The following is a 14,873-nucleotide window of genomic DNA, read 5'->3' as shown; positions in this document are numbered from 1 at the left end:
GGAAAGTGCTCTGACACAGGTACAGACACAACGCTATGGGGCTACTGGGGTGGGACACAGTGCTTCAGGCCTCTTCGTTAAAGAAGCAGCTTCTAGATTTACCTTTGAAAGATGACAGAGGCAGCTGAGCACCCAGGACAAGAGAAGAGCAAGGGTTCTAAGGAGAAAAACCTTGAGGCATGTTTTAGGGCCAAAAGGTCGGTTTCTTTCACTAATAGTTACATCTTGGAGAATAATATATGCTACGGCCAGAATAGAGTTGAAGCCTTCTTTCAAAAGGTCTTGAGAGCCAAGGATCCTACACCAGTCTTAGCAAGGTTTTGAAAAGGGTGATAATAAGAACATTAATTTATCACAAATACACAAAGGGGCAGGAAACATGGAGACATATTGACAGGTTACTGGGTGACTGTTAAAGGCAGCCTCAATTAGTGAGATGCAGGTCATGATGGAAATGGGTCAGATTGGAGGGGCCCCATGGAAACAGAATCCACATGAGTTGGATACAGAAGGATGAAGATGATTCCAGGGTGACTCTGAGAACCCAGCTGGGGGGCTGTGGGATGAGGGTTACATTAACAGAAAAAGGGAAGGTAAGAGAAGCTGGTTTGATGGGTTCAGTGAAGAAAGGGTATCTGTGAGGTGGTTGGTGGAAGAGTCAGTCCATTAAGAAACTGCGATTTGGCCCTGGAGCCCATCTGAGGGTCATCTGCATCTTATCTAGATAGAACTCTTCATAAACACCTAGGTTTGGGAGAAGGGAGATGAAGAGCCAGGAAAGGGGATATGGGCAGAGGCACCCAGAAGTGTTCTTTTCACGAACACTGAGGACAGGGAGGCTTTCATGGAGTGAGTGGCCACAAGATTCAAATGCTGCAGACATCATGTGAGATGAGAATGGAGAGGAGGCCCCTGGATGCAATGATGAGGAGGTCACCATCAACCTCTAATATAGCAAGTGTCGGGAGGACTCTGAAGTCAAATAACCCTGGTTCAAAGTCTCTTCTTGGGTCTCAGTTTTCTTACCTGTAAAATGGGGATGACAACAGTACTCCTTATAAAGTTATTCTGAGATTAAAATGAAATGGTGTATTTTAAAGCACCAAATATAGCTGACCCTCGAACAACATGGGGGTTAAGGGTGCTGATGCCCTGTGCAGTCAAAAGTCCATGTATAACTTTTGACTCCCCTAAGACTTGACTACTAATAGTCTACTATTGACTGGAAATCTTACCAATAGCAAACAGCAGATTAACACATATTTGGTATGTTATATGTATTATACCCTGTATTCTTATAATAAAGTAAGCCAGAGAAAAGAAATGCTATTAAGAAAATCATGAGAATGAGAAAATATATTTACTATTCATTAAGTGGAAGTGGACCATCATAAGGTCTTCATCTTCCTCATCTTCACATTGAATAGGCTGAGGGTAAAGGGGAAGAAGAGGGGTTGGTCTTGTTGTCTCGCTGGTGGCAGAGGTGGAAGAGGTGGAGGTGGTGGAAAGGGAGATAAGAGAGGCAAGCACACTTGGTGTAACTTTTACTGAAAATAATCGGTATATAAGCAGACCTGTGCAGTTCAAACCTATGTTTTTCAAGGGTCAACTGTACAGAGCTTGGCTCACAGTAAGTGTGCAATAAATGTTATCTATTATTTTTATGATTCGAAGGGATGAAGAAATGAGCAAGTGAAGAAGAAGTGGAGGCTACATGTAAAGACACCAGTCTTTAAAGCAGTTTGGGCATGAAGGGAAGGAGAAAGACTGGGGGAATACAAAGGGGAATGAGAATCTTTTCCAGAATGGAGAGACAAGGGCATGATTTGACCCTTACGAGGCAAGTCAGAAAGGGATGATGGATGAAGTGAGAACCTAAAAGCAGGGTAGGAACAAGAGCAAGGGTTGAGGAAGATCTGCCTTGTAAGCAGGGAGAATGCATCCTTCCAGAAACCAGAGGGAAGGAAGGAGAAGTTGAAGATAAAGAGAGATTTTTGAACTGGAAGAGAAAAGGAGCTCACTTTCAGGGCTTCACTCATCTTAATTAACTGGAGATGGGGCTGAATGTTGGGTTGGGAGTGTGGAAGTCGGTTGGGGCTTAAGGATTGTGGGGGTGGGAAGAGAAGGGAATCCTAGCATGGAAGTGGGTCTCAGACCAAAGGAGGGGAGCTGGGGGGAGGAAACATGCCCATCAAAAGCCTAGATGCAAGTGCTAAATGAGCATGTGTGCTCTAGTTGCTCTTATTTCTGTCTCTAAGTAGAGTTTACTTTTCAGTGGTGGAACATTTAGATGATGAAGTCCCTAATGTACAGTGTTGTGAGAAGGGAGAAGAAAACATTAATTCTCACAGGGGTCACTAAATGCTTGCGTATAGGCTGGGGGACAGGGAGAGTGCAAGCTGAGTGATGCAGCTGCTGAGTCAATCAAGATCTTCAAACTGCTCTGTCTCCATGTATGTGCAAAACACTTTCATCAGTAACATTTACTCTAACTCTGTAGTTACTCTTTGCTTAAAAATCACGGGTCCTGAAAATCCCCAGGTCATGCCATTAGGACTGGGGAGACAGGAGTGTAAGAGGATTGCAAAGAGAAGTTGAGAAGCTTTGGCAGAATTGTGCCCCCAAGAAGTAGAGAGCTAAAAACACTGCAATTCCCTTCTTGAAGGGATAGAGCACCTACATAAAAAGGCCTGGTTTTAGTTACCTCGAAGAAGATTGTGAGTAAAAATTTGGGGAAGAGAGGAACTTCTGCCTATGCGACAAGGATTCCGAAAGTCAGATTTGAAAAGAGTAACAGAAGTAGACAGTCAGAGAGGGGAGGTATTGGCTGCTAAGAACAAGGATGGGAACACGGGAGGAAGTAATAAACCAGTAGTTGTTAGTAAGAGCAAAGCAATGGCTTGGGAAGTAAGAGGGAAGAATGGTAGAGTGGCAAATGATATGTGATAGAATGGTTAGAAGAAGACTAAGCCAATAAAATCTGGTTTGTGGTAAAGACCACAGAACAGGCCGACCTAGGATGTGAGAATGGAGGGGCCCTGGAGTGGGAAGGTGGAGGACCAAGAGATGCCCCCACAGGAAAAGGCCAGATCTGGTGGTGGCTTCTCAATATATGTCATGAAAACAATTATATTTTTCAAATTCATGTTAAAATACACATTATGAATTAAAAAAATCAGGCCAGGCACGGTGGCTCATGCCTGTAATCCTAGTACTTTTGGGAGGCCAAGGCGGGCGGACTGCCTGAGCTCAGGAGCTCGAGACCAGCCTGGGAAACAACAGTGAAACCCCGTCTCTACTAAAATACAAAAAATTAGCCGGGCGTGGTGGCATGTGCCTGTATTCCCAGCTACTCAGGAGGCTGAGGCAGGAGAATTGCTTGAACCCAGGAGGCGGAGGTTGCAGTGAGCTGAGATTGTGCCACTGCACTCCAGCCTGGGCAAGAGAGAGCAAGACTCTGTCTCCAAAACAAACAAATAAACAAACAAACAAACAAAAAGAATTAAAAAAAACCAATATTAATAGCATTACAAAAGTATGAATTTGCTCTTACTTAGAACTACCTTGTTTGCATTACTCAACCAAAATTGGACCTTTTCCTGGGTACCATCTTGGATATTTCCTCACTCATAAAAATGCTTTTTAAAGAGATCTTCCCATTTGGCTGGTTCTTTAAAGGAAGAAAAAAAAAAAAAAAAAAGAGAGAGATTCTAGGAAAATATCCAACAAGAGGTAAGAAATCTGAAAGTCTAGAGTGCCCTGGTTTCCATGCACATGTTTTGACCTAACCTGAAATGATGGGTTTCTTCTCACAGGCTAGGGCGTGCCTTCTGGCGCCTTGGTGTTCAGTTCAGCTTGTGAAGGACCTCATTTCCTGGATGTCACTGGAGGGGTGCTCAACTATGGGGAGGCACCAACACAGTAACCAATGGGAAAATTGGCAAGGCAGTCAGTGACATTTTAAAGACATTTGCTCACTGACCACTGACCCACAAAGGACAGTTTCACTGTCAGTTTCTCAGCTACTGGTGTTTAATTCACAGAAATCAATGACGACAACTCTAGAGAGGCCACCAGACAAGAGGCAATATATGACCAATCATGAAGCCTTGTTTGTCTCCTTCTAACAGTGACTCTATTTGTCATATTCTTCCTGGTGGCATTTGGCATTTCTTAGCTAGGGATTGGCAGAGCTGGCAACTCAGAACTTCTAAGAATTACTATCTGCTTGCCACAATCTTTTATTCAAAGAATCATGTTTTATTTTCTTTTTTCTTTCTTTCTTTTTTTTTTTTTGAGACTGAGTCTCGCTCTTTTGCCCAGGCTGGAGTGCAGTGGCACGATCTCAGCTCACTGCAACCTCCACCTCCCCAGTTCAAGTGATTCTCCTCCCTCAACCTCCCAAGTAGGTGGGACGATAGGCGCATGCCACCACACTCAGCTAATTTTTTGTATTTTTAATAGAGATGGGATTTCACTGTGTTAGCCAGGATGGTCTCGATCTCCTGACCTCGTGATTCACCCGCCTCGGCCTCCCAAAGTGCTGGGATTACAGGTGTGAGCCACCAAGCCTGGCTGCAGGTTTTATTTTCTAAATGTGCATTTTATGTGACTTTGCTGTAACCTGGAAAACCCCATAACTTTCAAACTACAGACAATAGTTCTAACTAGGATCACAAGGCAACCAATAGACACCTCGGGAGTGAACACTGTGAATTTATTTTGCTGTAGAGTTAAAAATAAATCTATCACAATCATCTGATCATCCATCCATCCATCCATCCATCCATCCATCCATCCATCCATCCAATCTCATCCTTTAAGCTGACTAGTTGGCCACTAACCGAATTTATAACAATTTTTTTTTAAGTATTAAAATACAATTCAATGTGGAGTAAGGATGGGTTACTATAGATGAAAAATTAAAGGAGAAAGATAAAAAATGTAGCTCTTACCCATTTTGTGGAATGCTTCTGTGGGCCAGTGTGGGCAGTTACTAAACCCAGGTGACAGTGACAGATGATATTTAAACTCTCTGGCTCTTTGTCAACCATTTGCCCTATGACTCTCTTTACTGAGTTTATATTTCCTAGATATTTCATTTTTGAATAAAAGACATGCACCTCTTAATAATATAGCAGAGAATTGGCCAACCTTTCTAATACAGGAGAGATTCTAAATCAAAGCTATTAAACAAATGTGTGATTTGCTTCTTGACCACTCTAAAATATCATTGCTGCTATATCATAGTAATACACAAAACATTCCAGAAAAAAATATGGCCTCGTAGGTCAAACAACAGCAATGGCAGAAACCCAGCAGAGTAGAAAAATCAAAGGCGATGGAGTCAGGCAGACACGAGGTTTTGGCTCTGTCGTTTAATTGTTGTATGCCCACGGGCAAGTTATTCACCCTCCTTGTGGAAGGCTTATCTGTAAGCTCTGGAGAAAAGTCTTCAGAATAGGGGTTTAAGCAGATAATGCACATTAAGGTGCCCCCAATCCCCAACTGCCAAGGCATGGGCCTGTCACATGACAAATGGTAACTCCCTTTGCTTGTTTTCTTCTCCCTAGGTTATGGAGGATGGTGAGCCTGGCTGACGCATACATGATTATTCCTCAAAGATTTTAAATAAACAACTAGGATGTGACCTCTAAAGAAGGTTAATCCCGACTTCTGGCCTTCCACTGAGAAATCTTTCCTCTTCAAAAACAGACTTGTCATTATACCCACTCACAGTACTCTACACTTCTTCACAACATTTATCCCAGCTCTGGTTAATTAACTAATGGTGCAGGTAGTGAATCTTTTCTCTATTAGGATTTAAGTCACCCCTCTAGGAGTGGGCCTGGCATACAGTAGTCACTCCAAAAGTTATTTGTAGACTGAATGGAACACTTGTTATAGGATTTCCAACATGTGACATATTACTGTTGGTGACATGTGAGATGATTTAGGGGATAAACATGCATGAATTTCCTTAATAATTGTAATGGTTATATATTTATTCTAATGTGTATCGGACAAATAAATAACTGGTCAAATCTCTGATTTTTCTATACAGCCATGACCCTCATAATAACGTTTTGATCAACAATGAATGAACCACATAAGTGAGGGTGGTCCTAAAAGATTATAATGAAGCTGAATGATTCCTATCTCCTAGTGACATCATAGCCATCTTAACGTTATTGTAGTGCAGCGCATTACTCACCTCACATGTTTGTGGTGATGCTGGTATAAACAAACCTATTGCGCTGCCAGTCATATTAAAGTATAGCACATATACTTATAAACAGTACATAATATTTGCTAGTACAAGACTATGTTACTGGTTTATGTATTTACTATATTATACTTTTATCATTATTTTAGAGTGTACTACTACTTATAAAAAGAGAGTTAACTGTACAACAGTCTCAGCCAGGCCCTTCACGAGGTATCCTAGAAGAAGGCATTGTTATCATAGGGGATGACAGTTCCATGCATGTTATTGCCCCTGAAGACCTCCCAGTGGGACAAGAAGTGGAGGGGCAAGATAGTGATACTGACCATCCTGATTCTGTGTAGGTCTGGGCTAATCTGTGTGTTTCTCAGTTTTTAACAAAAAAGTTTAAAAAGTAAAAAAATAAAAAATTTAAAAATAAAAAAGCTCATAGAATGATATAAAGAAAATATTTTGTATAGATGTATAATGTGTTTGTGTTTCTTTATTTTTTGTTTATTTATTTTTTTAGACACAGGGTTATCTAGGCTAGGGTGTAGTGGCATGATCCTAGCTCACTGTAATCTTGAACTCCTGGGCTCCAGTGGTCCTCCCACCTCAGCCTCCTGAGTAGCTAGTACTACAGATGTATGCTACCATGCTCAGCTAATTATTTATTTATTTTGTAGAGATGGGGGTCTCACTATGCTGCCCTGGTTGGTCTTGAACTTCTAAACTCAAGTGATCCTCCTGCCTTGGTTTCCCAAAGGGTTGGGTTACAGTGAGCCATTGCATCTGGCTTGCTTGTGTTTTAAGATGTGTGTTATTACAAAAGAATCAAAAAGTTAAAAAATTTAATTTTTGTTTTTTCTTTTTGAGACAGGGTCTCCTTCTGTTGCCCAGGCTGGAGTGCAGTGGTGTGATTTTGGCTCACTGCAACCTCTGCTTCTTTTGGGCTCAAGCGATCCTCCCAACTCAGTCTTCCAAGTAACTGGAACTACAGGCACGCACCACCATGTCCAGTTAATTTTTGTCTTTTTTGTAGAGACAGGGTTTCGCCATGTTACCCAGGCTAGTCTCGAACTCCTAAGCTCACGCAATCCATCTGCTTCAGCCTCCCAAAGTGCTGGGATTACAGGCGTGAGCTACTGCACCCAGCCAAAAAATTTAAAAAGTTTATAAAGTAAAAATGTTACAGTAAGCGAAGGTTAAGTTATTATTGAAGAAAGAAAAATATTTTTAGATAAATTTAGTGTAGCCTAAGTGTACAGTGTTTATAAAGTCTACAGTAGTGTACAGTAACGTCCTAGGCCTTCAACTCACTCACTACTCACCCAGAGCAACTTCCAGTCCTGCAAGCCTTATTTATGATAAGCATTCTATATAGGTATATCATTTTTTATCTTTTATACCATATTTCTGCTGTATCTTTTCTATGTTTAGATACACAAATACTTACCATTGTGTTACAATTGCCTACGGCAGTCCGTACAATAATATGTCATACAGATTGGCAGCCTAAGATCAATAAGCTATACTATATAACCTAGGTGTGTAGTAGGCTATATCATCTAGGTTTGTGTAAGTACACCCTACAATGTTCGCAGAATGACAAAACTGCCTAACAATCAATTTCTCAGAACATCACCCTGTCGTTAAGCAACACATGACTGTACTTTTGTTTAGGATGAGGCTAAATAAAAAGGTAAACTGATAAGAGAGTAGTAAAAAAAAACCTAAGTAAATAATAGTACCAGTCTCATAAGAATATGGCAAAAACAAGGTGATAAAGAAAGGACAAAATTTGGTAATTACTGCCTTAGCATCAAGTGGGTACCCAGAGTTTAGAAGCTCAAGACCAACCAAGGCAGCATAGTGAGACTCCTATCTCTACAAAAAATTAAAAATGCTAGGATTCCCTGATTTAGGATTAGCCTAAAGCAATGAATGAGTCTGCTTTAAGAGCCCATGGCTTGGGAAGTCTCAAGTGGGTCAATACTAAATCAGGAGTCAAGTCAGAACCAGGTCAAGCTGGTGATGGACCCCAGAACTCATCTGGCATAAGTAAGAAGCATGACACATGGATATCTGGGGGGTATCATAGGAAATACCAAGGACACAGGGTACCCACCCTAGGAGGGATGGTGTGATTGGCCTGGATTCACTCTCCTTTCAGCCTTAAAGGCATAAGGACCTGGTTTCTGATACTGCTTCCTCCTTCAAGCAATTATTTCTCAACTTACTATTTTTGTGCAAGGCTTCTGGAGAAAGGGTACTTTCTTATGTGCACATCTGAAGTGCCAAAGGATCTCTACCCAATGTCTCACTTTTCCAGCAAACTGAAGCAGACTGTTGCCGTTATCATTAAAGGAGCCCTCTCCTGAGCCTCCAATATTTGAGTCCCACTTCTCAGTCCCAATGCTGAGATGGAGAGATAAGTATCCCTCTAGTCTTGGATTGGAACATAGAATGAATTTTCCCATAGAAGAAAAAATTTTGATGAATTAGCACAATGGGTGTTTTGTGTATGTTCCAGGTCGTAGAGGATTCTGCAAACTAGGCTTGGAATCCAATGACCACTTATCACTTCAGTGGAAAATGCTTTTAACGCTTTAAAATAAAATTTGTTCCACAAATGGAGATTGCCTATACTTAAACATACAGCAAATTCCTTAGTAGTGAATACTTAATTCTACATATCTCAAGTTTTATCTTTCTTTTAACGTCTTAAAAAAATTGACTTTTATCATCAATCATGACTAGTATCCAAGTCTGTAACTGTTGAAGGACTCTGTCTTTACGGTTGAGACTATACTAGACACATAAAGATAATTTCAATAAGCATTTCTCTAATCAACTCTTGGCAGTACCGAGTTATTCCTGGGATGAAGGAGAATGACTGTCTAAACCCCTACTCTGCTCTATTAACAGTAAATTATTCTTGGTTCTAACCCTAAGCCTTTAACCCGATGTCTTCCACACTTGTTGGATGAAAATAATTGCTGAAGGTACTTTTAAAAATAAGAATTCCTGGCCCCAGCCCAGTAATGAATCAGAATCTCAAGGGAGAGGCCTGGGAGCCAGACTTTTAAAGACTGCCCATCCCTGGTGATACTGTCATCCAACCCAGGGGTTCTTATCCTGGAGGTTGTACTAGGATCGGAGAACTTGTTAAAATGCAGGTTGCTGGATCCCAGCCCAAGAACTACCGAACCAATAGGTCTGGGGTGGGGCCTGAGAATTTGCATTTCCAGCAAGGTGCCTGGTGATACTGAGGTTCCCGGTGCAGGGACCACACTTTCAAAATCACTAATTGAGCCTGTTTGGCAAACACTTCAGCTGAATTCAGTATTACTTTTTCCCTCCTCTCCTTTGGAAAAAAGCAGTGCTGGAACAGAACTTGCAAGACTTCCTTTGGACTCATATCCTTGCTACTTCTTAGCTGCCTAATGTTAGACAAATAAATATACCACTCCATCTCAGTTTGCTCTTATTGGTAGGATTAAGAAAGGTAGCATAAAGGAAGAGGTTTGACGCTATACTTGGCACATGGTGCGGCTGCATTAAACATCTGTTTACTCTGATCTCCTTGCCATGATCTCCCATCTTATGAGCCACAGATGAACTTGCTGAGTACCAGCAATAGTTCCAAAAATCTGTTACATGCACAAAACTTTGGTTAAAACCAACCAAACAACAAGCAAGCAATGGTTGACCAGTTCTTTTCCTTGTGAGCTACCATGGAGCTACATTTTAAAGATACAATGGGAATATACTGTTTCCTAACTCACCTAACTCACTTTTCCCCATGGAAATAAAAATAGAAAAGAAAAAGAGATTGGATTATGATTAGGTTCTCTGTTTAATTTAGACTAGGCTGAACTTATTTCCCAGGTATGGATTATTTTCCTGGCAGATATTTATTATATTGTTTGGCTATTTCTTGTGACCTGAAAATCAAACAATCGAATCACATACTCTCTCAGAGGGAACTTGGAGGGCATGTAGCCTATGCACCAACTCTATAAATGCTGCTGAAACATCACCAATGTGTGGAGGTCCAGCCTCTTCTTAGACACACAATGCGAACTCACTATTTTCACAAACCCCAATCCACTCTTCAGATAACTGTCTAATCATTAGATTTTTACCCCTTTTAACAAAAATCTTTCTGTTTGTAATTTCTGTATCCTTAGTCTTGTTTCTGTCCTCTATAGTGCCTGAATATGTCTAATCTCTCCTGTACATGGCAGCATTTAAAGTGCCCTGAAGTTGCACTGACATCCCCATTGCTTATTCTTTTTCAGCCTAAATATTGTTTTTTTCAACTATTCTCACCATCAAAATTTCATTAAGAAAGTTTTCATATACTTAACAGTCTTGGTTCTCCTGCTATGGATAAAGTCCACCTTGAGGATATTTCTTCACTAAAAAAATGCCAAAATATGTGTTATTTTCACCATGTCCTATCATCACCAATAAAACAATGTAAATTATAAGAACAGTGGGGTGTTTCCTCCCAGGCAGAGTTTCCAGAAGCTGCAAGCTACAGTCATGTAAAACAACACTGTAAGCACTGAGAAGACAAACTTTCAGGACAGGCTTGCAAGTGGTAGCCTGCGGCAGATGGATCTGGCCATCATGACCCCTAATGACAGAAATGCCATGCTGCCATTTAAATTCACAAAGATCCACAGTCTCTTTTCAAGGAAAGCAGAGTGAAACAAAATGTATTTCTTACTTTCTACGAAACATTTCTGCAAATATGCAGCCAACACTCCAAAGATCCACGGGGGTGGCGTAGCTGGACTGGAGCAAGACTTCGGGAGCTCTGTACCACAGCGTGACGACCTGCAATGGCAAGCGGATCCAAGTGTTACTGACGAAGGTGGTTGTGGGCTTAGACTCCTCAATAAACCTGGTGGTTTAATGACAAGATGTAGTTCAGAAAGAATTGCTATAAATCATATAAGGACGCTGTGATAGAAGCAATAAGTAAATAGGACTCATCACTGACGGGCCAGGAAATTATACCATCCTCACCAACTGGGTTCCCAACCTCCGACTCTATGTCTAACTAGGATGGCATAATAACATGAGTTTCAGAAAGCAAAGATCAAAAAAATTTTTTTTTAAACTTAGAAACTGTTTTTTTTTTTTTCTCCTTAAGGGGCCTTTAAAAAATAATGCATGGAAAAAAGGTGATGGCAGCAATTACAGCTCAATCCCCAGGTCAGCATTATTGGCAAATTGGAAGATGATGGCATACAGAGTGGTGTAATGGATTTTGGACTTTGGAGACTCAGAAACGGGGAGGGTAGAGAAAGGGGTGAAGGAGAAGAAACTACATACTGGGTAAAATGTACACTACTTGGGTGATGGGGGTACTAAAATCTCAGACTTCATCACTATACAATTCAGCCATGTAACTCAAAACCACTTGTACCCCACAAGCTGTATACACACACACACACACACACACACACACACACACGAAGATGGTGGTGCCAGGGCTGCTGGATGGTGACCTTGAAGTCTACAGAACACCCAGGACATGTCAAAACTGCTCTTACCATGACAGCTTGGGGAATCAAAGTAAAACCCCTCTCCATGCTGCTCTTTTCAGAAAACAAGTAAAAAACGGGGAAGAACTTAAGAGAGAATGTGTAACCCAATTGTTCATATCATGTGTGAAAAAACCAGGCAGAGGAAGAGATTCCAAAAAGACAAGAAATTTAAAACAGAGCAGCATATAGTAATAAATGAAACAAACACAACTGTAACTTTTCTTGCCAGGCTGAGGGCTGAAGAAAGCGTATCATGTTAAAGCTGCAGATTTGAGTACATAGAGGGGGTTCAAGTGATTCCTTTTGTGGGGTAAGGGGCAGATAGTCTATGGACCTGGAAGGTGTATTCTTAATTGTCAGATAAAAAATTCAGAATATAAATCTATTACATCAGAATTTTATATTATTCAGATCCCTTTTATCTTTATTGTTTTGTCTAGTTGTATTATTATGGATGTCTATCTAAATTCTCTGAAATTCTGCTTTATATATTTTGATGCTATATTACTTGGTATGCTAAGACTGCAGTAGCAAGTCTCAATAAATGGTGGCTGCCATCAATTTCCTTCTTTTCTTATTTGCACACACTGCTCCTCGTATAAAGGGATGGAGTTTATTCATCTTCCATTGAATCTGAGTTGGCCTTAGTGACTTACTTGACCTACAGAATATAGTGGAAGTAATGTCTGAGACTACCAACGTTAGGTCATAAGAAGCCTGAGCCTAGGCCTTTTCTCTTGAGATGCTACCTCTTGGAACCCAGCTGTCATGCTGTGAGAAGCCCATGGAGATGCCCTGGTTGACAGTCCCAGTTGAGCTCTCAGCTGACCTGTGACTGAGCCATCTTGGACATTCAAGCCAACTGACCTATATAACTGCAGTCCCAGACAATGTCACACAGAGCAGAACTGTCAGCTGAGTCCGGTCAACTGACAAGATTATGAGTGATAATAAAATGACCCCTCTAAATCTTTAGGTGATTATATGGCAACATCAAATTGGAAAAATATTCTTGAGAGGTTCCCCCTCTATTTCTCATCTAACATATTTTGCTTTGAATTCACATATGGGTCAAGTTTTGTTTAAGTAATACTGGTTGATATCTAATGCAGGGATGGCTGTGATATAATAGAAATAAAAAACAAAACACAAAACTGACAATACCGAAACAACGTTACTCAAGTTATCATTTGGCCCCAACATATCTTTCTATCAATGCCACCTCCCACAGTACATCAATGCATCACCTCCCACAGAACTTCCACAGCCTTTATATCCTAGTCACATCTATACTGCACCACTGGTTCTTAACCCTGCCTGTTCATCAAAATCCCCATGGGGTTTTAGAAAAACTTAGGTGTATAGGTCTTATCTTGTGCCACTGAATTAGACTTTCTGTGGGCTGAACTTTTGGGTTGGAGTTTTCCTCTTTCCTTCCTTCCTTCTTCATCTTCTTTTTATTTTTTCTTTTTGAGATGGAGTCTTGCTCTGTTGCCCAGGCTGGAGTGCAGTGGCACGATCTTGGTTCATTGCAACCTCCGCCTCCTAGGTTCAAGCAATTCTCCTGCCTCAGCCTCCTGAGTAGCTGGGACTACAGGCGCACGCCGCTACACCCAGCTAATTTTTTTTTTGTATTTTAGTCGAGACGGGGTTTCACCATGTTGCCCAGGCTGGTCTTGAACTCCTGAGCTCAGGCAATCCGCCTGCCTCAGCCTCCCAAAGTGCTAAAATTACAGGCATTAGCCACTGTGCCTAGTCCTTTCTTATTTTTTTTTTAAGTTCTTCAAGTAACCCTCACCTTTGGCTATGTTTGAACACCACTAGATTACGCAAGCATATTCGACCGCTCTTGTCTCCATGCTTTTGTTTATATCATTTTCCTAGCCTGGGCAACTCTTTTTTCTCCTCTCCACATGTGTAAATTTCACCTATCCTACAAGGCCTAGCTTAGATGCCAGCACCACCCTGAACTTGCTGCTATCTGAAAATCATACCTTGTAACATAGCTCATAATATGGTTTGTTCCTGAGGACATGGCCCTGCCTTAATCTATGTTTATATCTGTAAATGCCTATCACAGTACTGTAAACACAACAATAAGGGTTTAACACCTATTAAATTAATCCTTTTAAGGCAGTCATTGCTAGAAAGATAACTGGGCAAAATTCAAAGACCAGTCATTCCCAAAAGAGAAGGTATTGTTTTCGCTAAGAAACGAGTGTCCAATACTGGGGTCTAGTTTTAGTTACACGACTTGTTTCTGCATTATTAATATTTCTAGCTGGAGGAACACTTCTTTGCTTCCCTGACACACTGTAAACAAAACTGCAGGTGCAAACTGTCCATAAGGTTCCACTTGAGTGGTTGACAGAAATACACAGATATCATGAGGGCACACACTTATCTTTCTATCTCAATTCAAAATAAAGTTGAATCTTTATTTTGGAAGAAATACATAGGAAGAAAAGTTGAATCTGAATACAGCCTTATTTTAAGCTGTTCTAAGGAAAATATTCTTTCTTTCATTTTTCTTTTCAGACAGGGTCTTGCTCTGTTGCCGAGATGGGAATGCAATGGTGCGATCTTGGCTCACTGCAACCTCCGCCTCCCAGGCTTAAGCGAGTCTCGTGTCTCAGCCTCCCAGGTAGCTAGGACTACAGGCACATGCCACCACACTTGGCTAATATTTTTGTATTTTTTGTAGAGATAGGGTTTCACCATGTTGGCCAGGCTGGTCACAAACTCCTGACCTCAGGTGATCTGCCCACCTCGGCCTCCCAGAATGCTGGGATTATAGGTGTGAGCCAATGTGCTCAGCAAGAAACTGGTTTCTGATTGATTATCCATCCTAAAAAACTTTAGTAAGGCTGTCTTCATTTTCAATACTTTAGTCAGTTATACCTATTATGATAAATAAATGTATAGACAGTCAAAATCATACTAACAATATTGACATGTTGGGGAAATTCCCTCTATTCCTTTTAAAATTTAGTTACCACTCAAAATGTAGAATGAATTTTTATCAAATGCTTTTTAAAATGTCTATTAATAATGACCATATGATCATTTGCCTTTATTTTATTAAAGACATATTAGTTACA

General features: G+C 40.8%; 1 protein-coding gene across 4 annotated transcripts in view; it reads right to left on the bottom strand.

The window, feature by feature from the left end:
• The window catches only part of CDK6 (cyclin dependent kinase 6), a 238,100-nt gene that overhangs the window by 56,862 nt on the left and 166,365 nt on the right, over nucleotides 1-14,873 (bottom strand). For all 4 annotated transcript variants that reach the window (XM_025378782.1, XM_025378784.1, XM_025378783.1 and 1 more), the window contains one exon: nucleotides 10,947-11,056. In XM_025378782.1, coding sequence (XP_025234567.1) covers nucleotides 10,947-11,056 — 110 coding nt within the window. The remainder of the gene's footprint in view (nucleotides 1-10,946; nucleotides 11,057-14,873) is intronic.

The sequence above is a fragment of the Theropithecus gelada genome, chromosome 3 (genome assembly GCF_003255815.1).
Source record: "Theropithecus gelada isolate Dixy chromosome 3, Tgel_1.0, whole genome shotgun sequence".
NCBI classification, from domain to species: Eukaryota; Metazoa; Chordata; class Mammalia; order Primates; family Cercopithecidae; genus Theropithecus; species Theropithecus gelada.
Note: the sequence above shows the minus strand (reverse complement) of the source record. Positions and strands in the feature narration are given on the sequence as shown.